At 39.8% G+C, this 26,176-nt stretch overlaps 2 protein-coding genes across 3 annotated transcripts; both read left to right on the top strand.

Moving 5' to 3' along the window:
- The first annotated feature begins 6,010 nt into the window (after positions 1–6,010).
- cenpk (centromere protein K) lies at positions 6,011–10,041 on the top strand. 2 transcript variants are annotated; one of them, XM_080029985.1, is made up of 10 exons: positions 6,011–6,044; positions 6,308–6,400; positions 6,496–6,552; positions 7,252–7,315; positions 7,624–7,670; positions 7,776–7,858; positions 8,008–8,106; positions 8,259–8,394; positions 8,493–8,546; positions 9,542–10,041. In XM_080029985.1, exons 1-10 carry the CDS (start codon positions 6,039–6,041, stop codon positions 9,680–9,682), a joined length of 780 nt encoding a protein of 259 aa, XP_079886111.1. In that variant the 5' UTR covers positions 6,011–6,038; the 3' UTR covers positions 9,683–10,041. The 2 variants fall into 2 exon arrangements, with proteins under 2 accessions (XP_079886111.1, XP_079886110.1); XM_080029984.1 differs by having other exon boundaries at positions 9,527–10,041.
- A 408-nt stretch (positions 10,042–10,449) lies between these two features.
- LOC307251782 (stromal membrane-associated protein 1-like) lies at positions 10,450–18,312 on the top strand. The gene is made up of 10 exons (XM_080029198.1): positions 10,450–10,716; positions 11,151–11,284; positions 12,103–12,188; positions 12,295–12,370; positions 12,524–12,586; positions 12,824–12,899; positions 14,461–14,591; positions 15,644–15,845; positions 16,520–16,857; positions 17,647–18,312. Exons 1-10 carry the CDS (start codon positions 10,599–10,601, stop codon positions 17,779–17,781), a joined length of 1,359 nt encoding a protein of 452 aa, XP_079885324.1. The 5' UTR covers positions 10,450–10,598; the 3' UTR covers positions 17,782–18,312.
- Positions 18,313–26,176: the final 7,864 nt, after the last annotated feature.

The raw sequence follows: 26,176 nt of genomic DNA, 5'->3' as shown, positions 1-26,176 counted from the left end.
ATGTACCAAAATGTAATGACTTTTATATCGGCACACAGATAGACCTATTCATATTGAAGCATGAACACAGAACAAGAAATATGCAGTGGTATTTTACAATGTATGAATTCATTAGCGAACTGTCACTTCTTGCAATCAAAGCAATATGGTCTAAAACGACATGAGTAACTTATTATTTTTTTACACTATACAGGCCAACAAACACACACACACACACACACACACACACACACACACACACACACACACACACACACAAATGTAAACACATACACAAACACACACACACACACACACACACACACACACACACACACACACACACACACACCTGTTCCATCGCTTTTGCTGTATGCCTATACCCTCACACACCACAAATTAAAGTTCTCCAGTTTTTTATATATTTTTGCATGTAAATGCATGATTTGATTTGTGATCACTATCTATTTATTTTTACTTTATTATATTTGTTTTGTTTTTTTATTTAATTGTATTTTGTGTTTTCTGTGAGCCAAATTGCCATCGAGTCACGTTGTCACTGCCGGCTCTCCTCCTATACTTGTCCTCATCTGAGTGTGACCCATTGACTTCGGTTCATATTCGGCGTCCCGACGCTGCAGCAGTGCATGAAGACGATGATCGGAAAAGGCAAAAACTCGGACATTCACAGTTATGCTTTTTATGGGAATGCTCAAGCGATGGCGAGAAACAACAACAAAAAATTACTGTTGCGGTGATTTTTGACAAGCTATGTGCTACTTTTTAGATTTATTGTTTGGATACAATAGATTTACAGTTACAAATTTGTTATGTTTTGTACACCTGTAAGTGCCTTTCTAAGATCAGGACATTATTTGAAAAACCAATGCACAGACTGTAATGTATATAGGCTACTATGGGAATAAAATGGCTTTTCTGAATATATCTTTATGTTGTTATTCTTGAATTAATAACGTCCTTTTTATTATGATGATAATAGCCTGGGCTATTTCTTTCCCTCCTTTATTCTAGTGAAGACAAAAAAAATCATTTTGGAAAAACACGCTGTCGTTGCCAAATCTGGGCGTGTAAGCCGATCCAAAGCGGCCCATTTGGAGTTATTATACTGAACTATTTTGTCCCTTTGTCTGCCTTTCTAGGATGCTCTAAACATTTTGTGGCCCGGAATCTCACGTCTCCTTTCACGTCCTAAATTGCGTATCGTGGCTTCTTGACCCTTAGACGTGTTTCCCCATTCGTGGCAAAAATTTATGTGAGAAACACAAATCTGGTGCTGGGGGGGAAAAAAGCCGAGGATGCCACAAAAACACAAAGTTTTGGGCCAGTTTTCTCCGGGCCTTTATAGACCTTTTTTGTTCTGAGGGACTGGGCCGTAATTTTGAGCGTAAAGCATGAAAAGTGGGGACAAATGAGCAGCGATCCCTGATGGGACGAGTCACAAAGGAGCAGGGCCGCTCCCCCGCAGGCAGCAATACTGGGACAAGTGTGTCCCACCGCACAAAAAGGACGCAAACGTTTGGAGGCCATATGGTTTTTGAAATTTCCTCACAATTTCAGACAATTTGATGGATTGAGTTAACCCTCCTTTTAAACAGTTTAACTGGGTGCGAACAAAGGCCATAATGCCTACATAGACTCCCCCTTCATGAGGGCATCTGCGGCTATTAATGTCTAGCCCCTTTCTTCGCCTGGCGTTTTGAACAAGTCAATGAATTACAATGAAACTGGCCCTTTTTTGTGTGCCACTTGTCTTTCTCTGCTTTTTAGCCGTGGAATAATATGTTTGACTTCTGTCCAAGAAGGTTTTCTAAACAAGAAATGGATTTTGTTGAAAGTGTTTTTAATGTTAAGTAGGCAGCCATAAAGACTTTAGACTGTGACATTTATGCCAAAGTCTGGTTAGGGAGCCCTTTGTTTGTTTTCTTCTCAGATCTTTTTTTTCCTTCTTCTTCTCCTGTCTCTTTATTTCTTTTGTCTTTAAGGAGTTTAATGAAGCTGAAAACATGGTGATGTGAGAAAGAGAGAGTGTCCAAAAGAGGGACTCAAAAGGCTACCTCCCGTTTAACCCTCTTTGTTAAAAAAAGAAATGATAAGTAGGCCTGTCTTCTTCTGAGCTGTTTAAAAGTGTTGTTTTTTTTCTTCTATTTCTTTTACTGTTTTCTTTTCTTTTTCTACTCAAACCAGCCTGAATAAGTTAATAGACCTGTAAGCACTTAATATGGCTAAAACTATTGTGAATTCTCTCTAGGAAAATTAGTCCTCGTAAAAATGCTTAATTCAGCAACATTTTACTTTAGCATTTATAAACCGTGTATAATAATTTATTAAATTCTTCATAACAAATTGTAATGCAGAAGGCAGATTTATGCGTTTATTAATGTATTCATCAATGGGAGGCTGGTGTATAAATATAGAGATAAAGAACAAAAATACAGTTAAACCCAGTTTAATAATATAGGAGAAGTTATAATTGTTAAAAAATGCTGGGCACTGAAAACACAGATATCCATCCACTTACAACAAGAAAGCATTTATTACATATGTGCTGATAAATGCAAAATCAGGGGAGGGAGTAAAATGTTACTGTTAATTCATAGTCATTAAGGTTTAGTAAATCAGAGGTTACTCATGATTTTAAAGAAAAAATATGATTCTAATTTAATTCAATTATTACTATAGTGAAGTTGGCTTGCAAATATGAACATATCGATTTAAAACCTAATTTAGACAACAAATGATCTCTCTCTGCAGTGTGTGTATGTGTGTGTGTGTGTGTGTGTGTGTGTGTGTGTGTGTGTGTGTGTGTGTGTGTGTGTGTGTGTGTGTGTGTGTGTGTGTGTGTGTGTGTCCTCTGCAGCCTATTCTGAATCAAGCATATTTATGAAGGGAGAGAGTGTTAAGGCAGGCTAAGTTTATGGATTTCACTTGCTTATTTTATGAGGGCTTGTCAGGCGGGCCCGGCGATAAGTAATACTACAGTCTGTGGGACCACTTCGTGGTAATTAATCTGGAGGTCTTAAGTGTATTTCAGTATTTCACTTCAAGATGGAAAAAAATCACTACTTCAATCGTCCGGAAAATTGAAGTTTGATGCATGAGTCCCTACTGAAACAATAGTCCAGCCCTCTCTCTTTTCATCTCTTCCCCTCCCCTTTTTTTACAACTCTCTCCTCCCCCCTCTCCCTCTCTATTTTATTAATTGCACCTTGTGGAAAACAGTCTCAAGTGCAAAGTGTAAACTAATATTTGAGACAGTGGTCTAGTGACAGCATTTCAGACAAGCTTCAAAATAAATTAATTGCTTCTAATGTTTTCTGTTAATCTTCTCAATAGTAGCGGGAAAAAAATGTTCATCAATGTATTATTTGTATTATTATCATCATTAGTAATGAATAAGTATATAAAGGGGGTCTGTAAATGACTTTATATTTGCCTGGATTGCCTGAATTGTATAGAGTTTTAATCATAGCCTTCCTGTGGAGCCAGTTAATACTTCAAACTTCAATTTTACGGGCGATTGAACTAAGCATGTTCCTGACAGAATTGATGTATGTATTAATTTCCTTTAACTGTTGATTAATTAGGCTGCGCTGAAGGCTCAAATGGAACAGTTTGTTAGGAAATTTGCATATTAATCAAATTCTAGTTTATCATTCAAATAATCCAGGCTGTGTGATTTTTTTGTGGGATGTCGCTTGAAAACATCCATGCTTACCAGGACAACCAGTAAACATATGCATGTGTGCGCTCTGCAGCTGCTGCATGTGCACTGCATTAAAACCCAAACACTCACACAGAGGCAGCCACACTGTTCACAGGAAAATCTTCATCCAGTTTTGCTGCGACTGCTTCCCTGATAGATTAACATCATTACCACCGAACAACAGTAAACCCATGTTCTTGTTCTTCTTATAAATAATCCAGTGTGTGTGTGTGTGTGTGTGTGTGTGTGTGTGTGTGTGTGTGTGTGTGTGTGTGTGTGTGTGTGTGTGTGTCGGGGGGGGGGGGTATAGAGGTGGAGGGAAGGAGAGAACCTTTTTGTAATCTTAATTAGGTAAAAAGAAACACATTGGCTAAAAGATGTCATCTACCTGATGTGGGAATTAAGTAGGCTCACAGGTAGATGTTTGCGGGGTAATCAATACTTCAGGTAGGCAGCAAAATAATAATAAATTAAGTCATTAACTATGCATCTATTTTTTTTCAGGTAGGAAATGTAAATCAAGAATGTAAATCAAATATTCCTTCATTAAAAATAATCCTATAGAGTATGTAGAGTGAAGACAAAGAATAAACAGGGCAGAACATTTTATAATGTTGAGCTCAGGAGCTAACGTTATGAGGTAAGAGTGACACAGAGCGAAAAACAAACACCAAAATAAACAGATAGTTAAGGTGAAAAACCTGGGAAAAGTCAGCGGAAAGTACATCGCAATCTTATAGATTTGTCATTTAAATAATGTGTCAGACCAAAACATAGGCTACTGTTATTCATTCTTATTGGTTAGTAGTAGAACGTTGAAAAATTAGGAAGGAAGTGGAAAAGGAAATAGGAAATAGGAAATGGAAATGTTGTTGTCAAGCTTCAAAACTCCAATCAGTGCTCTGCCAGTGAGGAGAGAGAGACATAGAGCCATCTGCTGGTGTTCACAGGACAGTGCAACTCCACTACAGTGAGCATGTAACCAGCTAGGGGCTGTGTCACTGAGTGTAGTTTTGAAAAAAATGAAATATTAATCTTTACGAAATGTATATTTAGATTAAATACATAGTCATACTGCATAGTAATACCTGAAAGTATGCAGGAAGAATTCCCAACCCATTTGTGTTTTTTTCTAACTCTCTATAAAAAAAACAAGTAAAAGTCACGGTATTGGGGCCCCCTTAGCTCAGTTGGTATGGCGTCCCCCCCATGGGCCTCGGCCAGCAGCGGAGCCGGGTTCGATTCCAGCCCGCGGTCGTTCTCTGCATGTCACTCCCCTCTCTGCTCCATTTCAACTCTGTCTCTAAAAAAAATGCCAAAAAAAATATCTTAAAAAAAAGTCACAGTATTAAATAGACTTTCCTAAGTGAAAGTGTGTGGGCGTATCAAAAAATATCAAAAGTGAAATACACAACTGCCCTTCTCCAAGTGTTACATTACCAGACTACTATAGTGATCCATCAATATGTAGGTAGAGTTTTTAATATTGTGGATGCTTGAGAATGAGCCTGTGGACCTTTATTTGTTGGGTAAATTAAGCCTATAACAAAGTACTGTGTTTAGTAGTAAGTAGTAATGTAGACTTATATAGGCCTACTGAACTTTAATTAAAACTGCCAAATAGGCCGATACATTTTGAGGGTTTAGTGGAGTTAAGACAGACAACATACAAGTATAAGGAGCTACAAATGGAAACACTAAATAGAAATAGGCCTATAATAAGTACCCAACAGTGTTCTTGTGTATTTCTTTTCTTTTCTTCAATTATTTGAATGAACCATACGATTATGCTTTGGATTTGTTGGACATATTTTTATCTATTTAAAAGAGAAAACAGTTTGCCCCTTAGTAGCGAAGGATTGTGTCTAATTAGTTGTAGCATATGCATCTCTTTAGAGCTGCTCCGAGGAACTTTCAGTTTCTGTTCATTCTTGCACCTCCTTTGCACAAAAGCAGTAGGCCTAGCTACTTCAGCTGTTCATGACAAATGCATTAAGAAAAACTATATTTAAATAGCATTCTTTGCATTGATGGTCTACAGAGAAACAATTACACTCTTTCAGAAATATTTAGAAGTTCCTCGTAGCACCTTTAAAGATTATTATTACTACTGTAAGACATTTATTCATTTAGGCCCTAATAAAAGTGAAAAAAGTTACTTACTCTGCATGGTTACAGTTCGTAGCACCTCCTGCGGAGTATCAGCGCAGTATCGGCGCTCCTCAGCACTCCCTCTGTCGCAGACCTGACGTCATCAACGTTGGCGGTATTTTGAAACAGGAGCGCGTCCGTTGTTTTGGTCCGCATCGAGGAGAACAAACTGTGAAGTTCACAAATGATGGTAAGACTACACGTCCTTCATATAATCCCACTATCACATATATGTTTACGCTTATGTTTATTGCTATTTGTTCCAATGTACACACAGTAATATCGTCTACGCTAACATAAACTAGCCAATGTCAATGCAAGTGTTCATTTCTCCATCACGAGCCCAAACTAGCCGACAGCTAATAAGACCAACATGACCTACTTTGTATGATCTTTATCTTTCAAATACTTACCAACCGGACACCTTTTGACCGTGTCCTTGTCTGTGCTCAGGCCGATGAAGTGAAGCTGTCCCAGGCCATGTCTCAGGCCGCTCAAACCGAGCTGTGGGAGCTGTGCGAGGATCAGTTTGCTCAGCTGAAAGAGGTAAACTAAAGGCGCATTTCAAACTCATTTAGTAACAATCATGGGTTGTGCAGAAAGAGGAGTTACAACCCGTACACTGTGTCTATGTGTTGCAGCTTCAGGATGAGATTATACTGTGCGAACCAGATTTCCGCGAGAGCCCACAAGAGCAGGTGAGATTATTCTGCACACGGTCAGTCTTGAACCTCTCAAATTTCAAGGCTCTGTTATTCTCCCGGTTGCAACGTACAAAATGTCGGGATGTTTTAAACTTTAGAAGATATCGTGGTCTGGGAACTCAACGTAGAATGTTTAAAAAAGAAATATGAACAAAATTATTTTTAAAAATGTCCAAAATAATATTTTTTCGTTCAGATTATGTAAATCACTGACATTATCTTCAAAGCTTCAAGTTATTTTATTTCTACTGGGCTTTTATTATAAGCAACATGTACAGGGTATGATACAATGGAGAGAAAAAAACATTTGGACAGCCATAAACATAGCTATTCTAGCATCACTCCATGAAACAAAAAACTGTCACAGAGGAATCCCTTAATGGCGTTGCAGATTATAATATTAAGCCAAAGGTGTGTTTATAAATGTCAACAACAAATGTTGCATTTACTTTTCTGTAAAGTTTTAAATATGATATCCATTACAAAAGTTAAAGGAAGAAAACCACTGTGTTGTAGTTTATCATAAAATAAACTTAGATTAAATTTGATTAATGATTGGATGATTAATATTCTACTACTATTATTCTTAGACCCATTGCACCAAATATTGGCAGGCCATTTGTTTTTCATGAATACAATGTGACATTTGTGTAAGTGAATAACATTGTATGGTGTATAATTCATCTCCAATAGTCAGTAAATCGACTGGTGGCAACAGAAGCTGAACTGAGGCAGCAGCAGACAGTGGAGCCCAAATGTAAGTTGTCCATTCACACTGTGTGACACAAGCTGTCACAATAATGTCATATAGGTATTTACAACTGAAGTATGAGTATCACAAACCAGTGCTTCAGTTGAATGTCATGGTTCCACATTTCAAAAGAAGAACTTTAATATAAGTGGGTATGACAAACTTTACTGTTTAATCAGGATGTATTTGTTTTAATGTGATTCTAGCCGTTTAGATCAAAATAATTTTTTATATCTGTTGTATACAGTGTTTGATATTACAAAAGTAGAATTTTTAAAATGTTAACATTTATGTATTTACTTTTCTTCATCCAGTGCTGGCAGAAAATTCAGAAATTTTACTTCAAGCTGGAAAAGAGGAGGTATGTCTTTGTGTAGAATGCAGCATTGGAGCGTGGGTCTCTTTGAAATGCATAGCTGCAGTAATGCAATCCATTTTTCCCCACTGTCACTATGTCTTTCCACAGATGCTCAAGCTTTGCTCTGAACTGGAGATGGTTGCTTCTTGCTACGAAGCAAGGAGAGACAAACTGAGAGAAACCAAAGAAGTGTGAGTAACCTTTTAGTGCAGGCTTTCCATTACTTATTGCCTCAGGCAGGGCATATATGAATGCATTGCAGAAGTGAATAAAATAGACCCTATAGTCTTCATTTGTTTTTCTCTGTGTGTTGTTCTGAAAGTTTCTTTTTTGTTTTCAGTGAACTGAAGTGGCTGGAGGAGAAGGAACAGGCGCTGAAGGCTGCCAAAGATCATGTCGAACGACTTAGGGTTGAAAAGGAGAAAATATCAGAGCACACGTGAGTGTGATGGCAAAGCTGCTCTAAATCAAAGGAGTTTGAATCCAAAAATTTAATGAATGTCAATATACGCAATATAAAACTTGGACTGTAAAAACCATGGCAAAATGTATGTGTGTGTCTGTTTGTGTTTGTTGACATGCGTGCAACAGACTTTTGCAAGACGCAAGGGAGAAAATACAGAAAATGAAGGCCTACGAGGAGATGTTGATGGAGTGTCTGGCGGACATACTGGAGAAGCACCTCCCTCTCCCTGAAGATGAATCCAGTGCAAACAAGAAGAAGAAGGTGCAGACAGACCTCTTTTGGATTTGATGGTCGTACTTACTTTTGCCCCCCGTTGTTACTAACCCATTGAACTCACCATCTTTTGTTTCCACTTTCAGAATGTTACCCAGGGCGTAGAAGAAGACTTGATTTCACTTAATGAAATTCTTGAGGTGAGTCGTCGTGACGCACTACAGAATCAGCTCTGATGTCCAATTGGTTGACCTTTGCTTTAAATGCAAGCAGTCCTATCAGTCCCTATTTTCACATACGAGGAATTTCTCTTGGTGTTGTGGTACATGACAAAAAAAATTACAAAGTTAAGAGAAAAACAAGGGGTGCAAAAATCAAGGATTGAATATAAGGTAGAAAGTTACATTAAACATATGTAATGGTTATGTTTTTTAATAAAATAATGGAAATATTAATAATTTAATAGTACAGGTTTCTTGGCCAAATGATCTTAGAACACAACATCATTTAAAGCTTATGGTTGTTAACTGTGTTGGGACATGCATCCTCATGGGCCATGTCCTTTGAAGGATGCAGGTCCTTTTCGTTTTCAAAGATTACCTTTTGAAATATTATAATGAATAACATCAGTAACAGCTGCAGGTTTTTTTACGTGAGCCAGTTCAGTTTCAACTGTGTCCAGTCAACAGTTATGTGATAAAGGAGTTCCTATCTGTTGTTGGTTATTTCTGTCATGACAATTCTAAAGAAACCCAATGCACTATGACTAATTGTATTTTCGAAGACGGAGAATAGTTATATTGCCGTCTCGACAGACGGTCAGATTTTGGTAAAGACTGGCGGAAGTTAATGTAGTCAACGTCAACAGCAGTTTACTCTGCCAAGCACTGCACCTGTGTTACAGTCAGGTTGTTGCATACATCATTGTGATTGTGTTATTCTCAAACTCAAATCCCTTTGAGAATACTTGACGTCATAGTGATTTGGTGGCCATGGCATATACAATGTGCACAGCATTTCAGTATATAAGTGTCAAGCGACACTTTTGTCACAAAATGGCTTCCTAGAAACCTTAATATATTTTATAATGTATTTTTAAATACGGCTGTGCATACTTTCTAAGCTTTTATCATTTCATCACTTCTCAAGCCATGTCCCCCTCTGTCATGTGTGACTACAGCTTCTCATGAACCAGGTCCTGAAATCACCACATGACCCGTACGTGACCATAGACAACACCTTCTGGCCCCCGTACATAGAGATGCTGCTCCGCTATGGGATCGCAGTGAGACACCACGAGAACAACTTCAAGATCCGCCTGGAAACCTTCTTTTAAGGCAGTGGTGCATCTGCCATCAAGCCACCACTTGTCTTCCTGATTTGAGTCTGCGTGTATAATTTTCTGAACGAATATGAAGAATTACTACGCTGAGAGAAAGCAATGTTGTTCATTTTCTGTATGTATGCGTCTATCACAGCTGTAGTGTTCATTCTAAATTCACCATTTTCTAAGTTGCCCATTTAGGCTTCACATACATATTTTTGAGGTTAAGAACTGTTTCATATGTACAGAGAAGTAACCATGTGTCATTTATGAAGTATTTGAATGTTTTATAAATACATTTAAACTATTTTGGGCAAAGCACTCTCACATTCATGTAAACTGAAATAATCCTTAGTAGGGTTGAAGGTCTTGTAGAGCTGTTTTTACTCATTAATTGGCATGGTTTAATCAGCAAAGTGATGATCATATGTCATCTTCTTTGCATTCACACACCACAATTGTGTACTGTATATATTAGATTAATGTGTTTGTATATATTTTCTTGTTAAATAAACTTGTGTTAACTAACAAAATACAAATATATTCTTTGATCAGCAAACTAGGAAGCCAGTGGGTATCTGTCCAGTCAAAAAATGGGAGTAGGTGTTTTTTGCAATTGTTTTTATTCTTAGCGATACGATGACTTATGCAGATAATAACCAGTATAATTAAAAATGTAAAACTTCATTCATACGAAAACTCGTGCGTCAGACGACGTCAGAGCCGCTGTCCAATCGGGTGGGGCCGCCGCGTCAGCTCTAGAATTCCTGTAGGCGGAGAAGGGATTCCGGTTCCGGGTTTTTTCATATCCCCACTCGGAGGTGTTCATAACCCTCCGATTATGGTCTTTTATCAGAAACTTATTTCAATTGACCACTGATTATAGTAGCGTTCTTTTTAAAAAGGAAGTCCATCTGAAGCCGCGAAAATGACGACCCGCTCGGAGAGAGAAAAGGCCCTCAAACTGAACGAGCAGCACCAGGCCATCCTGTCCAAAATGCTCAGAGAGGACGACAACAAGTACTGCGCCGACTGCGAGGCTAAAGGTGCGACATATTGTTCGTTTTTACCACATAAAGTTAAGGTGTTCACACGGAATCCGCCGCCAACTCAAACTTAACAATGTAGCATCTGGTGTTTGTTAGCTCAGCTAAGCTAACTCGCTAACTGGTTCAGGCTAGTCAGCTGACATCTCTCTTCCCCTTAAGCTAAACTAAGTGGCTAACTAGCAAGCTAACTTCTCTAAATCTACATAAGCTTCCCCCGGTGCCTCTCCTTTAACGCCGCCTCAGCTGGAAGGTGTTTACCAAAACTGTGGCAGGCCCTCCAGAGTTATGTCATGTGTAAAGGATGCAGGGCTTTTGCTTTTGATACTTACAGTCACTCCAAGATCATGTGTATGCACGTTGATGCATTTTTTTTCAAACATCTTTAAAAAAAAATTAAATCCCAACGTCAACGTGTATTCTTGCTTCATCAGGTCCAAGATGGGCTTCCTGGAATCTGGGAGTATTTATGTGCATCCGGTGTGCTGGCATCCACAGGAACCTGGGCGTTCACATATCCAGAGTCAAATCAGTCAACTTAGACCAATGGACCGCAGAGCAAATCCAGGTACTGTTCAATAACAAGAAGAGCCACTTCATCACTTGATTACTAAATCCATCCAAAGTTATTAAAGACATTATTGTTAGTACATTTGTGCTGTTTGGTACATGAAGACATTGATTTTAAGCGTATTTTTCCAGCCCTCCCACATCAATGCCCAAGACGTGACAATACTGCATATTTCTTTTTAAAAGTGGTTCGATAAATCAGCGATACAACTCATTAAACATGGCAGACTTGATAGAGAGGGATAAAAGAGATCTTAACTTTTAGTTCCTTGTGTCTGAAAGGTTTTGATCATACTGGATTCTACACTTCCCATAATGCAAATTGCTAGGGTGTGTCAGTAGTACTTTGCTGCATACATGTCATTTGGTAGTCACATTAATGTTAACGCGAACATCATCCAGATCATAATTATAACCAGAAAACACTTTTCTTAAATTCAAAATATTCTTGACTTGGCACCTTTTTTTTAACACACGAATGCCTCAAAGTTTGCATAAATATCTCATCACATTAGCAGTCGTCCAAGGTATTATAACCCCATCTATGCATTGGTACCCTCCAGCCTTCTGCTCATCCTGCCTGGTAAACCCTTACCTGTCTGTCACACACTCCACACCCCCAGTCAGTAACACAGGCTTTCTGCTAAAGCCTTCTGCTCTTAAACCAAGATCCCCTGGGTGAACACATCAGGGTTATTTTCTCATACATGATGCTGTTCTCGCGAGCGGTCATGGCTGAATTCAACGGAGTGACCCTTGAAGTGTTTTTTGCACACCTCTGTCCTCTATTTACCCCTCTGCCCTCCCCTTGTTCAGAGTATACAGGACATGGGTAACACCAGGGCCAGGCGGCTTTATGAAGCCAACCTTCCAGAAAGCTTCAGGAGACCACAAACAGACCAGTATCCTTCACTACAAGCAGACGCACTGAAACGTGCCACATTGTGAATTTTATTTTGGCCTGTGTTTTTTTTTTTTGCCTTTTTTATCCCTTAACTCTGACCTCAGAGCTGTGGAATTCTTCATCAGGGATAAATATGAGAAGAAGAAATACTACGGCAAGAATGTGACCAATGGGAGCAGTGTATGTATTTGTTCATTTTGTTTTCTTAATACTATACACCTTATGTACGTACCTTTTTTGGAAAGTGGTGTACACAGCCTTTTAAAAACAAGTGGCTTAAGCTGACGTTAGTTTTTCTTTGTTGTTCATTTTGACTTTGTGTTGTTTTTTCAGCCAAAAGATGCTAAGAAAGAGAGGGAGCCAGACAGAGGGAGCAAGGTGTCCTCCTACACCAAAGTGAGTATCTCACATACATTCCCTCTTGAGTAGAGCTATATAATAATGGATAGGATTTATATATCGCTTTATTCCCTAAGGACTCAAAGCGCTTACAGGGTTCCAGGTTCCATTCATTCACATACCGGAGAAAAAATAAACATGCTCCTCAGCAATGTCTTTCTTTCTTGTCTCTTATGGAATTTGCCTTGCTATGTTTTTTTTTTTTGTTGCTTTAACTGCTTCATATTTTTAAAGACTGAAGAGCCAAGGCCAGTTCCCAAAATCAGCCCCGCTAAGACTACAGAACCTGCTGTGAACCTACTAGGCCTTGGTGAGTATCTTTGTGCTCCTTGTGTTGAATTGTTGCATATGAATGTGCCAAGTAAGATAATGGTGAGATCAAGCTAAATAAGGCTTCAGCTTGTAATTGGTTTCTCTTTCGTGCCAGCTGTCCCCATCTAATACATGTCTGGATGACTATATACTAATTTAATATTCATGTGGCCTTTAGGAAAAACACTATATTGGAACTGTTGTGTACATGTGTTGAGTGTATATCACTGCACTGAACTGAGATATTGTTGTGGTGCATAGGCGCAGGGCCAAACCACGACTGTCTCCATCTTTGCTTGGTGTCGTCAATGTAACCTTGTAGGCTCGATGTGTACTAACAAAGCGAAGGGCTAGAGAAAAGGCATCGTCATTGAAACACTCAATGTGTCCCCCTTTTTAATGAGTCTCTAGCACCTGTGTTACATCAAAGTCACTGTGACTGCACATTCCTGTTACAGTCATCTTAAAGGCAATGGACTAACCAATATCAGATGTGCTATGCTGTCTGCATCCGCTGTAAAATCCCCCTGCTGCTCTACAATCAAACCTCACCAGTTAACCACCAAAGGCTTTTTTTTTGGTTCAGTATTTAGGAAGAACTTACGCTGCTGACTCAATAACTGCGGTTAGCCACTGATTGGTAACTTCTCTTTTTTTTTTCACATCTACAATTGTTTTTACGGATCAGTGTTAAATATCAGTAGGGACAAAGAGTGAAACAATACATGCAGTGAACCGGTAACACAAAGAGGGACAAGGGACAGTTTGACACCTGATCACAGCGCAAGTAAGCCAACCTTATGGAATAGTGCCAAGTGACTCTGACGAGGTAGTTTTGGTTTTCAAGACTTTAAGTTTGCCCAAGGATCCCTTGCTGGATCGCTGTAAGGATGTCTTGCCGTGCACAAGATGAAGTTATGAGCATATTATAGTCTTGATATATAAAGATTTTAGTTTGTTATTTCTCATGATGACGTAGAACAGGAGGGGATTGTTTGACCATTACTCATTTATGTACTTGTCCGTCCATCGATCTTCTCAATGAGATATCTTTGGCGTCAGTTTTTGAAGGTCAATCCCTTGGAATAATATGTGTTATCATTTCATTACAGCAATTTTCGTTTTCAGTGTAAATGAAGATGACACATGTATGCTACTAATGGCTTGGAAGGTCATTAGGTTATTTGGATTTACTGTTTATATTTGTGTTTAGTGGCCACAATGAGCTAATATGGGTACGTTGATAAAAAATAAATTATTACACCAACCGTTATGCTTGCTGTGGGGGCAGTTCTAAAACTGTGGGAGTTAAAGAATGTCAAATACAATTCTCACATCAGCAAACACAAGTTCTAAAAGCCCATTTATCTCAGCTGTTGTATTAGGATTGTATGTTTGATCTTTCATCATTTCTGGGTGAATTCAGGTGGGATTATCAATGGGGAATTGGTCTGTGTGACTTATACTGCCTTCTGTTAAAATGGTCCCACAGTGTTGTTGACAACTGCGTAGGCTTATATTCTACCTGTAAAACCGGTTATTTCACCTTTCTGTCGCAGACGCACCGACAGTTGCATCGACTAACAATGGAAGCTCGAGCACAAGCCAGAACAACAATGACCTGGATATATTTGGCCCCATGGTGTCTAACCCCCTCCCCTCGTCCACATCCGCTGCTCAGTTTCCTCAGGTAAAAACCCAAGCAAGGATTCCCCTCATCCAGATTTACTACTCATTTCTACACAGTACTCAGGAGAGCTTAACGGTAATTCTTGTCTGGTTGTAAAAAATAAATGAAGTGTGTGCAGTGAACAAAAAGTACATTAAAATGATAAGCATCAGCGTCAATAGCCCAATAGACAGAAACAACAACACTGAGAGAGAACCAGGCAGAAAATGAATGTGGCTAATGAGGCCATCATTTTTCCAAATGTTTAAATAAGGCTGCAAATGATGATCATTTTCATTAGCCATTCATTTATCTGTGATGATTTTGATTGATTGTTGATTGTAAAAATATGGATAAATGCCTATCATTATGTCTTAAACCCCCATGGGGACGTGCTTTAAGTGTTAGGTTTGTCCATCCAGTGTAAAACCCAAAGATAATCAATTTACAGTGATTTTAAAGACATAGGGCACCAGTTTGTCAACGCTGCCATACTGAGAAATACAGAGTTTTGTGGAGCTGATAGGCTCCATCAACCTTGTGGCAACTCATTTGGCAATGGCTTGAATGCAACGGACATTCAATTACATGAAAAAGTTAAGCACTATAGCTTTAACAGAGTAAAGCAGCAAATCCTCACATATGAGATATTTAAACGTGTGATTAGATCAGGCCACAACTGAAATATGGGACATTATTATGGAGGACAGGCCTTTATCATTCCATTAATAAATCAATAAAATATGGGAGCCCTTCTGTCAAATTTGATGGTTTTGCCGGAATGGCAACTAGGTCGTAAACTTGCTCTCAGGCCCTGTTCATACTCCTAATTCTGTGACAAGTAGCCGAATGTTGCACGCATGTAATAGTGGTGCCTTGGTGGATTTTAAGTGGTTGTTCTCAATTGAAGCCTGTGATGTAAGGGAAGCATACAGGGAGTAAACCTACGTTACCAAAGGACCAGCGGGAGCTAAGGACTATTTAATTTTTTCATGAGTAGATCAGTCCAGAACTTGAGCTGCTGTCACTCTATACTTTGATCCCAAGGTTTGGATGTGTCTCCCCCCCTTCAGGTGAGCTCCAGTAGTGCAGCCAGCACTCCCACACAAGCTCCAGCAGCAGGAACACCGTCGGGGTCAGGGCAGGCAGACCTGGACCTGTTCAGTGACAGCAGTAGCACCGCTAAGACAGAAGACACAGCCAAGAAGCCCCTGTCCAAGGACTCCATTCTGTCCCTGTATGGAACTAACAGCATGTCCCAACAGGCCCCAGCTGGTGAGCACTCAAATGTGTAGGAATAATGTCAAATATGTCAGACATGTATTGTAAGACGTATATTATACTGTTTTGTTGTGTCACTTATTTGCATTCATTGTTTTTGTATCCATTAGAAATAATCTTTTTTTTTTTTTAAACAAAGAAAACAACTTTCTCAAATGTAAAATATTGTCAAAACATGAGCAGCCGGACAAGAACTTTGAAAAACTTTTGATTTAATTCAGGAACTAGTTGATCAAAGCACAATGTTTATTACACTATAACTTCCTTGAGATTCATCAATTTATTTTCACTATTCAAGTAATCCATTGATAATTTTCTGTACAGACATGGGTACATTACAAACGGGAACAGCTAATGGCTAATTAGGAAGAATTGTTTGCCTTAATGGAAACGGGATACAGCTCTGGAGACCACTCCAAATTGTTCTTGAATCAGCATCTCGAATTAAAGTACCACTATGTGGGTGTGATGAAGTGGATCAACACAGAGTAAAGTAGCTACTTGTTTGTGTGTCCCAAAAAGTTCCCAGAGGAGTCTTCCTAACGTCTAACTTTAAACACACAACCATATTAAATTTAGGGAAATTCTTCCACTAATTAAAATATTATCTTGAAAGTCATGTTCATGCAAAACCTTGCTCACTCTGTTCTGCATGTCTTTCCCCTCAGCCGGCATGTTCATGGGCCCCTCCCAGATGCAGTTTCCGGTGCAGGCTGCTGCTGGTTATCAGGCCTTCCCTGGGATGGGCACAGCCATGCCTCCTACGACCGTCATGGGGGCCATGATGGCTCAGAGCGGGACGGCCATGATGGGGCCCAGTCCAGGCATGATGGTTGGCATGACGATGCCCAACGGCTTCATGGGAAATGCGCCGGCGGCCGGTATGATGGGCATGGCGCCGAGGATGATGGGACCTCAGGGTGCTGCGATGCCTGCAGGCATGGTGCCAGCTCAGGGCATGTACACCATCCAGCCTGGGCAGCAGGCGCACTGGAACATGGGTCAGGTACAAAGAGTCTTTAGGAGATGTTTACTGTGGCAGAATTTTAAAATGGTAGCTTGAAAAGAAATTCTGCGCTAAAACTGGTTTTGTTAGATTTTGTCAGTCAGTTGAAGTCCCTTCACATGGGACCACACCCAGCTGTGATGATGCATAGGGTAGTGCTTTACTGTACAAGGTGTGGACAGAGCAGCTTTCAGCCACAAGATGGCAGCACGAGCAGGACTTATGCCTCATATCCATGTGACTTAATTTTTCTAAGCAGGTTTTATTATGTAGTGAGAAAATGGAAAAGTTAGCAAAATGAAGTACTTTTAAAAGAGCCAGGTTGCTGACTAAATAACCTTTTGTCTATGAGGGTGCTGTTACAGACACTGTTCTCCCACAATGCACTGCAAGAAATATAAGCAGAATGCTTATGGCTGGAAAAAATTTAAACCAACTGTGGGCATTGATAACACGCACCAGTAACACCATAGCAAACCAATAAACAAAGTACACTTTTAGAAAAGTTCATCCTCTGTGGAATTAGCTCAGTAGCAGCTTTTTTAAGTTGTAGTCTGACATTTCCTGTTAGGATAAAACAGCAAGCATACATTATATACTGCAAAAACAGTCAATCAATGATATGCATTACTATATACTTACTAAATAACAAAAACACTATGCAATTGTTAAGCTTGCTGAGCATGCTTTACCTCATTTTGTCTTAATCCAACCAACCAAGTCATATGTTCCAGGTTTCTGTTATGTCATGCCCTAGTGTTGTTGACACAGACCCCTCTGCCCCTCCAGGTGAACCAGCAGATGTCAGGCTTGGCTCTGAACGGTGCAGGGGGCCAGATGGCCTTCGCTCAGCCCCAGTCAGCTATGGGTGGCTGGGCAGCCCCTGGATCGGGCCAGACTCTGAGCACACAGCTATGGAAGTGAGCCTTCCAGAGGGTTGGACGGTCGGGCAGAGTAAGAGTCCGTGTCGCAGAAAGTGCAAAATATAACTTGTGCTTCTCTGTGCCTGACTATGAACTGATGCCCACCTCCGCCACGGACCAGCCTTCAGAACATGAAAATTGTATCTCTCTTTTTCCCCTTCTCCCTTTCTCTGTCTCTCTTTCTCTCTATTGTGTGAGTGAATTGGGAGTCAAGCAGGATTTACAGCCTGGCAGTTTCTGCCTGTCGTATGGTTTTTGATCATAACTTTTATTTTCCTTTTTTGGAAAACAAATTACATGGAAATAACAAAGATGACATCGACATATCGGACAAGCTGCAGGACCAGTTACACAAGCTTTTATTGTATCACTGTATCATTATAACATTATAGAACATTTAAATGAATAGTATTTAAAGGGAGAAGATATGACTATCACGTCTTGTCATTACTGCTCCCAAATGTACAGCGCTGTATAACCTTCTTTTAAAGTACTTGTGGGTCCTCTATCAAAATTAAAGTGATAAAAATGGTCTTGTTTTGATGTGTCATCTGTTATATATTTTTTGCTAATACTTATACGCGTGTATCAGATTTTGTCTCACTGTCAACTATACACACAGGTCAAATAAGACACAACACGTGTAGATACACTTTTCACTTCAATGTCAAAATGAAACTCTTAAATCATTTAAAAAAAAATATATTTTTGCATCAAAATAATACACATTATGCATCATCTGAATGTATCATTCAAATCAATTGGAAAAAAAAAGGAACAATGGTATAAATTATGTAAAATAATTAAATGAATATACATTCAAGTGAAGAAACCTAAACAATTACCTCTTCTCCAGTCTTAGTATCTTTATTATGGAAGCTACTGTATAGCGACTCAGGTTGGCCTGGCCTCTGCCCAGCCTCCCTTTATTGTTAGGCCATCATCTAAATATAGTCAAGGAATATTATCAGATTTTTAACCAATCTGGGAATAAATTTGATTCCGCTACCTTTGTTCACCATTGTGTTTTGTAAAGGTGTCTATTAATTAATACGTGAGAGCTGCGGAAAGTTGGGGCACTTTATATAGTCCATGGGCCAGACCAGATATCATTACCATCTGGGTGGGCAAATTCCATTTGTGATTTAACCTATACATCCCTGGAATAGGTTTTGATGTGATAGACCCTTTATATTGGTAGCTTCTTATTGGTTATCACCTCTTAAAGTATAGGCTACTGTAATGGAGGCTTACATTAAAACAATATTTGACATTAAACACCTTCAGAAATGTTTTAACGAATATGCCAGATTTTCACAATATGCCTTCACTAATAACATGGTCCACCAAAGGGGCCCTAATGTCGTCAGAAATATGTCCCTCTGTGTCCTGGTCATATTTTTGCATGCCATACAGTTTACAGTTTCAGTTTATTTCGATCAAAACATATTCACAACATTACTTACATAAGTTAAAAAAATAAAATAATAAAAAACACACAAAATAACATAAAGTTGTCATCGTAATTTATATATTAATTTCTTATAAATAGTATTGATCGAAAAGGTGTAGGCTGAAACCTTAGCTTATTGCGCCTACCCTTTTTACATTATGTTTATTTATTCATTTTTCGTTGGTCCCTCAGGATCTTATTTAATTACTATATATATATATATATATATATATATATATATTTGTTTTTAATAATTTGTTTGATAGTTATTGTAAATATTATTGCTATAATTAATTCCTGTATATGTTAAACATATTACATGTAAAGTTATGACACAAGACAAAATACATCCACAATACATATTCACAGTGCCATTCATGCCTCACTTTTATATTTGTTAAGCATCTTCTTTTTCAATATTTTTTTAAATCTTTGTACCGTGTCGCACGTTTTAATTTCTTCATCCAAGACATTCCACATGTTTACTCCTTGTACCGATATACATCTTTGTTTTACATTTGTTCTTATATTTATCTTGGTAAACATGCACATTCCCCTTAGTTCATACTTGCTCTGTCTAATCTGAAACATAGACTGTGGGCATGGCTACAAATGGTCAGGGTTTGATGCTTTTGTCAAAGCATTCACTTCTAGTGTTTAAGTATTCGGCAAGAACTGTAATAGCTTAATTTGGCATTACACTTTTGGAGGTGGATTAGAGGGCCTTAATTTACATCTTAAGTTTGTTAGCAGTCAGCCATTTTTATATTCTAATTTAAAGGTAAAGTAAGTTGCATGTTTTTTTGTCAAATGCAACAAAGTGAATAGAGGGAGTTTTATACATCTGTCAACAACTTTTAAGGCATGGGGCCATTGTAAACCAGCAGAAAAGCCTCACTGTGTTTTAATGATACTGTAGGTAACATGTCTCATGTGCTGCTTCTGAAGGTGTTTTGGTCAACACAGCCTTGTCATAGCCCTTATGTGGTTGTAATGCTGTAGACAGTCGATTGCTGCTCCTGCCCTCTAGATGGCAGTATTGTCAAATGGGCAAAGTCCATCAGGACCAAAAGCTTTTACACCATACAAAGTTGATTGGAAAAACTTGCTCTATAAAATGTTAAGTGAAGCCAGACTACAACCTTATACCGTAACATAGTAAGCACCGATAGTTGCTCAGGGTAGTGACTTTTTCTTTTTCTTTTCTGCACTTAATAGTCTACCATCATGTGTCATTGCTTGCACAGCCAAATCCCTCGCATCAGTTTGACATTTTTGCAAGGTATGGTATGTTGATTAGAGCAATATATCACCAGAGCAACATCCACTTTTTATGCAACACCTCATCAGTCTTTCATTATTCAGTCTTCTTAGCCAACTTCTTTGCTGGAAGTTTATATCGCACTGACACATTAAACCAAATCTCCACTAATTGCAAACATACTGAGAAACAGAGTCTACTGATTTATGAGTTCATTTGGAAAGTGCTTGCAGGCATTGAGCTAATTTCAGACATGATAAATGGCTGTGTGGTTTTTGCTTATACAAGGTGCAGCAAAAGTCCTTCCCTGCGTTTAAAAATGAGTCTTCTCTGTTATTAGACTCATTGGCTATATGACACTCTCATTGTTTAATGTCATCACCTGGTGGCAGTATGGCATTTACTTTTATAAGAAAAGGGAGTTGCCCAGTATAGTCAGTGGCCAAAGGACTTAGATCTGCTGCACACAGTGCTTACTGTTCAGTAGGCCTACCATTACTCACAAGCTGATCTCTGTTTTATTTATTTAGACTTTTTCCAACTTTTAAACATGTGTTATTTATTTGGAACTGCACGCCGAACATCAAGTTAATCATTTCGACTGCTTCTTTATGGCTGGTGTAATGAATGCCTTTTTGTTGGAAGATTATTGTGAGCCCTTTAAAGTACATTCACACAAACAGAATTTGGAAAATCACAGTCACGCTTTGTGTTTATAGTCCACAGCAGTTTTGTAGGGGAAAATGAGCCTCACTTTGCCTAGAAGTGGGTTTTCACTGGGTGGCCAAATTCTCAAATTCTGGAGTTTTGTGTATCTTAAATAGGGAGTTCAACAAAATGTTTTTCTTTAAACACATCACAACACATAGGTTTGTCCACCCAGGGCATGCTGGGATATAGTCCATTTCGCATCCACCCAGCCATGACCCTATTATAAAACCCAGCCCATGGGGAGCTTTAAAAGAGAATATGGTCACTTTCACAGTCACTATGGAAAGTTCAAAGCGATTGTGTATAGAACTAAGCTTTTGAAAACACCAAGTGGGTCCATCCTGGTCTTAAGCCTCTTACAACTGTATAAAGGGTGTGGTTCTTTAAACAGACCTACTGTATACTGCCACTGTCAGAGCCCAATGCTTTGCTATTCAAATAGGAGCAGATAATGTCAGTGTCTGTGTTTTAATGATTGTAATGAACTGACAGCGACTGCACTCGCTCGCACCACTGACTTGACCCAAACTCTCAGGCCAAGCGAATGGATGAACGTTCACATCTATCTCACGCTTGGCAGGACTTGTAAGCCCCCCCTGAAGTCTATTTGGTCTTGTTCCACTCTCTCAACTTTTCCTATGCCTCGCTGCAGCTCGGGAACAATTTGAAAAAAGAACTTTCACAGTGAGGTCCGATGCCATACGGCGACTCAGACCTTTAGCAAAGAGGTTAGGCATTCCTCTCAGCTCAGTGTGTCAAACCTAACACTGCTCCAGAATAGTCCGCCAGTGGAGTGAAGAATGTTCCCTCTCTCCGCAGCCCGTTAATGGACTTTCTGACCCTGAGACTTCAGAGCATTCCTGCTGATAAGGTCGTCAGCCTCCGGTTTAACTGTTGCAGATACTACTAAACTAAACATTTCACTGATATGAAAGCTGAATGTGATGTAGTACAGCAGACCTGATAAAAATGAGTTTCTGATTTTTTGAATTTTTTTAATGTAGTAAAAAACACATAATTGGGTTAATACTGTATAGAAATTGCACAGCAGCTTGGGAATTATGATTCCCTTTCTTTTAGAGAGTTAGATGAGAAGATTGATATCACTCTGCTGTTTGTACTGGAGGCTATAAAGCTACCACAAGCAGCCAGTTAGCTTAGCTTAGCACAAAGGCTGGCAACAGAGGAAAACTGCTAGCCTGGCTCTGTCCTGTGATGACAAAATCCACATTATGGCAGCACTGAAGTGCACTAATTAATTTGTTGAATCTATTTTTTAATTTTTTATAAAATCTTGAGTGTAAAAAAACCCTGCCTGTGTTTCCGGTCCTTGTGCTTAGCTAAGATAAAACCAGCTTCTCGTAGCTTTGTATTAAACAAACAAACAAGAAAATGGATCAAATGTCAAACTATTCTCGTGTAAGCTACTTCTGAAGCTTACTGCAGTAAATAAGTTGACAGAAACATGTATACAGAGAGAGTTAGCTGCAGGAAACATTGTGTAAGTCCCCTTTGCTTCCACCGTCTATCAAGACAAAAGGGGTCCAAGCATTCAAGCAATGCTGCCTTTCATGTTCTTACCATGAACTTGTCATGAATTGAACTCTCAGTATGTCAAGTATTTCATCATGACATCAAGTGAGTAACATCTTGTTTTCCACTCCGATCTCACTGCCGGCTCGCCTGAGGGTGGCCTTGGGTGGCAGACAGCCACTGCGGTTGCCAGCTTCTGAATGCTGTCTATCATGTTCCTTTGAAATTGAAAAAAAGGAACAATGGTATAAATTATGTAAAATAATTAAATGTATATACATTCATGTGAAGAAACCTAAAACATTACCTGTTCTCCAGTCTTAGTATCCTTATTATGGAAGCTACTGTATAGCGACTCAGGTCGGCCTGGCCTCTGCCCAGCCTAATGCCTTGTTTCCACCGAGTAGAGCGGGTCGGATCGGAGCGGTTCGGTCCGGGTAGTTTGGCTTTTCATTTGCCAAAAGTTGTGTAGGGTACGGTTTAAGCGCACCTAACCGCTCTGAGCCGCTCCAACTCTCAGTACTCCTCCGTAGGGGTACTAGCCGCCTGAAAGGGTGCCGAAATTGCGGAGCTACACACTGCCGTCATTTGATTGGCCGAAAGAATAATTTCCGCCATGTGTAGTCACCTCGGCAAGAGTCTTGTGTTTTGGCGAAAATGTGAGCACAGCACTGTTTATTGTGTGTGGTGTTTTTCCTCGTCAATAAATTAATCAGTTGGTTACACTGTGTCCCACTGCGTAGCTGCCGCAGCCAGCACTGTTCGCTCACTGTCTCTATCAGTTGCACCGAGCCGTCTCTCAACAACACGGGGGGAATAAATAAAGAAGCGGCTGGTTTGACCATGCAAAAACAAGAGACCGCTGGCTTGACCACAGTTGTTCCACAGCCCGATAGTTTGACCCACATTCTGGCGGCGGCTATCGCAGTCCAGCCTAAACCCCGCCCCACCAGTAAGGGTAGGGTCATAAACCCCGCCCTACCAGTAAGGGTAGGGTCGGCGGTGGAAACAACACCGAGATTCTTAAAAGTGAGCTGTCCCGCTCTGAGCCGCTCCGACCCGACCCGCTCTACTCGGTGGAAACGAGGCATAAGTCCCCTTTGCTCCCACCGTCTAACAAGACAAAAGGGGTCCAAGCATTCAAGCAATGCTGCCTTTCATGTTCTTACCATGAACTTGTCATGAATTGAATTCTCAGTATGTCAAGTATTTCATCCTGACATCAAGTGAGTAACATCTTGTTTTCCACTCCGATCTCACTGCCGGCTCGCCTTAGGGTGGCCTTGGGTGGCAGACAGCCACTGCGGTTGCCAGCTTCTGAATGCTGTCTATCATGTTCCTTTGAACGTGTGCGTACAGACCGTGCAGACAGGCTGCACTATTCATGCTGTAAATAATGAGTGTGTCGGCTTTTGTTGCTAGCTTGTTCGCCACGCCTTGATCCTTGTCCATAATTAGCCAACATTTCCTCATAGCTAATTTCTATATTATTATAGCTCATAATTAAGGCTGCAAAACAAATCAGAGCCAATACTGCAACCGCTCCCACTTCCAGAAGTGTGGGCGAGGCGGGTGTTTAGCAATCACTCATAAAACAGACAGTAGCCGACATTTTACCACCATCAGGGCCAATAAATGGAAGTAGACAGGCTTAGAGCTTCTGAAAACCGCAAATACCTCTATTAGTTTTTTGATGATCTGCTGCAGCTTCTGATACACCACTCAAAATACTTGGCTTTGGGGCAAAGGCCTACACATTGAGATGATTAAAAGGTAATTACTCATTTATTGTGTCTCTGTAGGCCATTCATCGTTCAGCTAGCAGTTTCCACTGGTTTCCAGTCTTTATGCTGAGCTACGCTAATGTCTCCTGGCTCTTGCTTCATATTTATCGTACAGACATTGGAGTAAATCATGTGCCAGGGCCAAGAAAGGTACAGAGCACTCCCACTGGTCAAACAAACTAGACTTAAGGCGTCAATCGAGCTTGGGCACGGTATGATTTCCGAGTGTGCCCTTAAAGACAAATCCTTGCGCAGAATGGGAGTAAACCATTTTGCACCCTTTGCAAGGGGATGAGAGTGGCCTCAGAGAGCCAACATGTTATGGCAGCGGTTTTCAAAGTGGGAGAGAGTGACCCCCCCCCCCCCCCCCCCCCCCCTCAGAGAACACATTTTCTAAAAGAATTTGTGCGTTTTAAACACATTTTTTAATACATCTTAACATCTTTATCTAAGTATGTTTTTGTCTTGTTTTTCTAAAATACATTTGAACATCTTCATCCAGTGGTTTAATCCTGCTTCCTTTAAGCATGGACTGAGTGTGCAAATGTCAATGTCATTCACACACCTAGGAAATGCAGTGAGAGGAACGAAGCAGAAGAACTCTTGTCCAGCTATGCCGTGATGTTAATATAAAAAACACAATCTCAAAAAAAACACTGTGTTATGGGATAAAAACTTGAGTCACTCAATCAATTTCTTCAACCAAATGCATTCAAATTTATTCATGAAGTTAATTACTTTGAAGGGATTAATGCAAACAAAAACTAACTTCATTCTAGGCATATCGAGGGTTAGCCAGTCTTATGTTTAGTCATTGCCTTCTAAGGTTTGCTCTCAACAGGCCTGCTGGGTTAAACACTGATGTCTGGAAAATGGTCTGATGTTCGTACAACATATTTATATGACCTCTGCTCCTGATCTTCCTGTCAAATTACAAGCTCTGGATCTGGAAAGGGGCTTTGTCGTCAACTATCATTACAACAGTGTGGGGGAGACGCTGGTGTGGAACAAAAATGGGTCCAAATATGGGTGAGCAAATCTCCTCAGAGGGGGTTGGATCGTTGCAATATGATCCTCTCTTCAATCTCCCTCTTCTCCAAAACCAACATTACACCATCCTCTAAGAATGATGACCTCTTCACAGCTTTTCAGCGTAGTTTCAAGAGGCTGTAACCAATGACCTGTACAGAGTACAAAGGCTCATGCTCCACTTTCTCTCCCTTACTCCCTTCCACAGAAAAACACACACCACATGAGTGTTAACAGTTTCCTGCTTCTCTGTCACACACAAACATACATGAAGTCACCAGCAGCCGAGGAGCCCCACCCCTTAGCAATACAGCGCATTGGTCGTTTGCTATCAATCAGAGGCCAAAGTGCAGTACTGATAGCACCTGTTTCCACAATGACTCTCTTTGTTCAGTTAGTCAGTGTTTGCATTCCCACTCAGTATGTCTATCCTGAAACTATGTGTTCCTGTTACTAGGTGACAGGAGTCAGACAGACTTCATGTAACAGTGTGCTGTAAAGCCTCCAGAGGAACGGTTAGTCACACATTTGGGTGTGTCTTGTTAAAAAAAAAAAATGAAAAACCTCTTTGGAAAACTTAAGGGTCATTCACTCTATTTGGTCACATAACTTTCACTTTTCTGAA

Source organism: Ammodytes marinus (genome assembly GCF_949987685.1).
Source record: "Ammodytes marinus genome assembly, chromosome: 6".
In the NCBI taxonomy this organism is placed as follows: Eukaryota; Metazoa; Chordata; class Actinopteri; order Uranoscopiformes; family Ammodytidae; genus Ammodytes; species Ammodytes marinus.
Note: the sequence above shows the minus strand (reverse complement) of the source record. Positions and strands in the feature narration are given on the sequence as shown.

Coding starts and splice junctions, on each gene's coding strand:
- cenpk (XM_080029984.1), top strand. Junction 6,401..6,495: donor AGTTTGCTCAGCTGAAAGAG/GTAAACTAAAGG, acceptor TATGTGTTGCAG/CTTCAGGATGAGATTATACT. Junction 7,671..7,775: donor TTCAAGCTGGAAAAGAGGAG/GTATGTCTTTGT, acceptor GTCTTTCCACAG/ATGCTCAAGCTTTGCTCTGA.
- LOC307251782 (XM_080029198.1), top strand. CDS start 10,599: ATGACGACCCGCTCGGAGAGAGAAAAGGCCCTCAAACTGAACGAGCAG. Junction 12,587..12,823: donor AGGTGTCCTCCTACACCAAA/GTGAGTATCTCA, acceptor ATATTTTTAAAG/ACTGAAGAGCCAAGGCCAGT. Junction 12,900..14,460: donor TGTGAACCTACTAGGCCTTG/GTGAGTATCTTT, acceptor TTTCTGTCGCAG/ACGCACCGACAGTTGCATCG.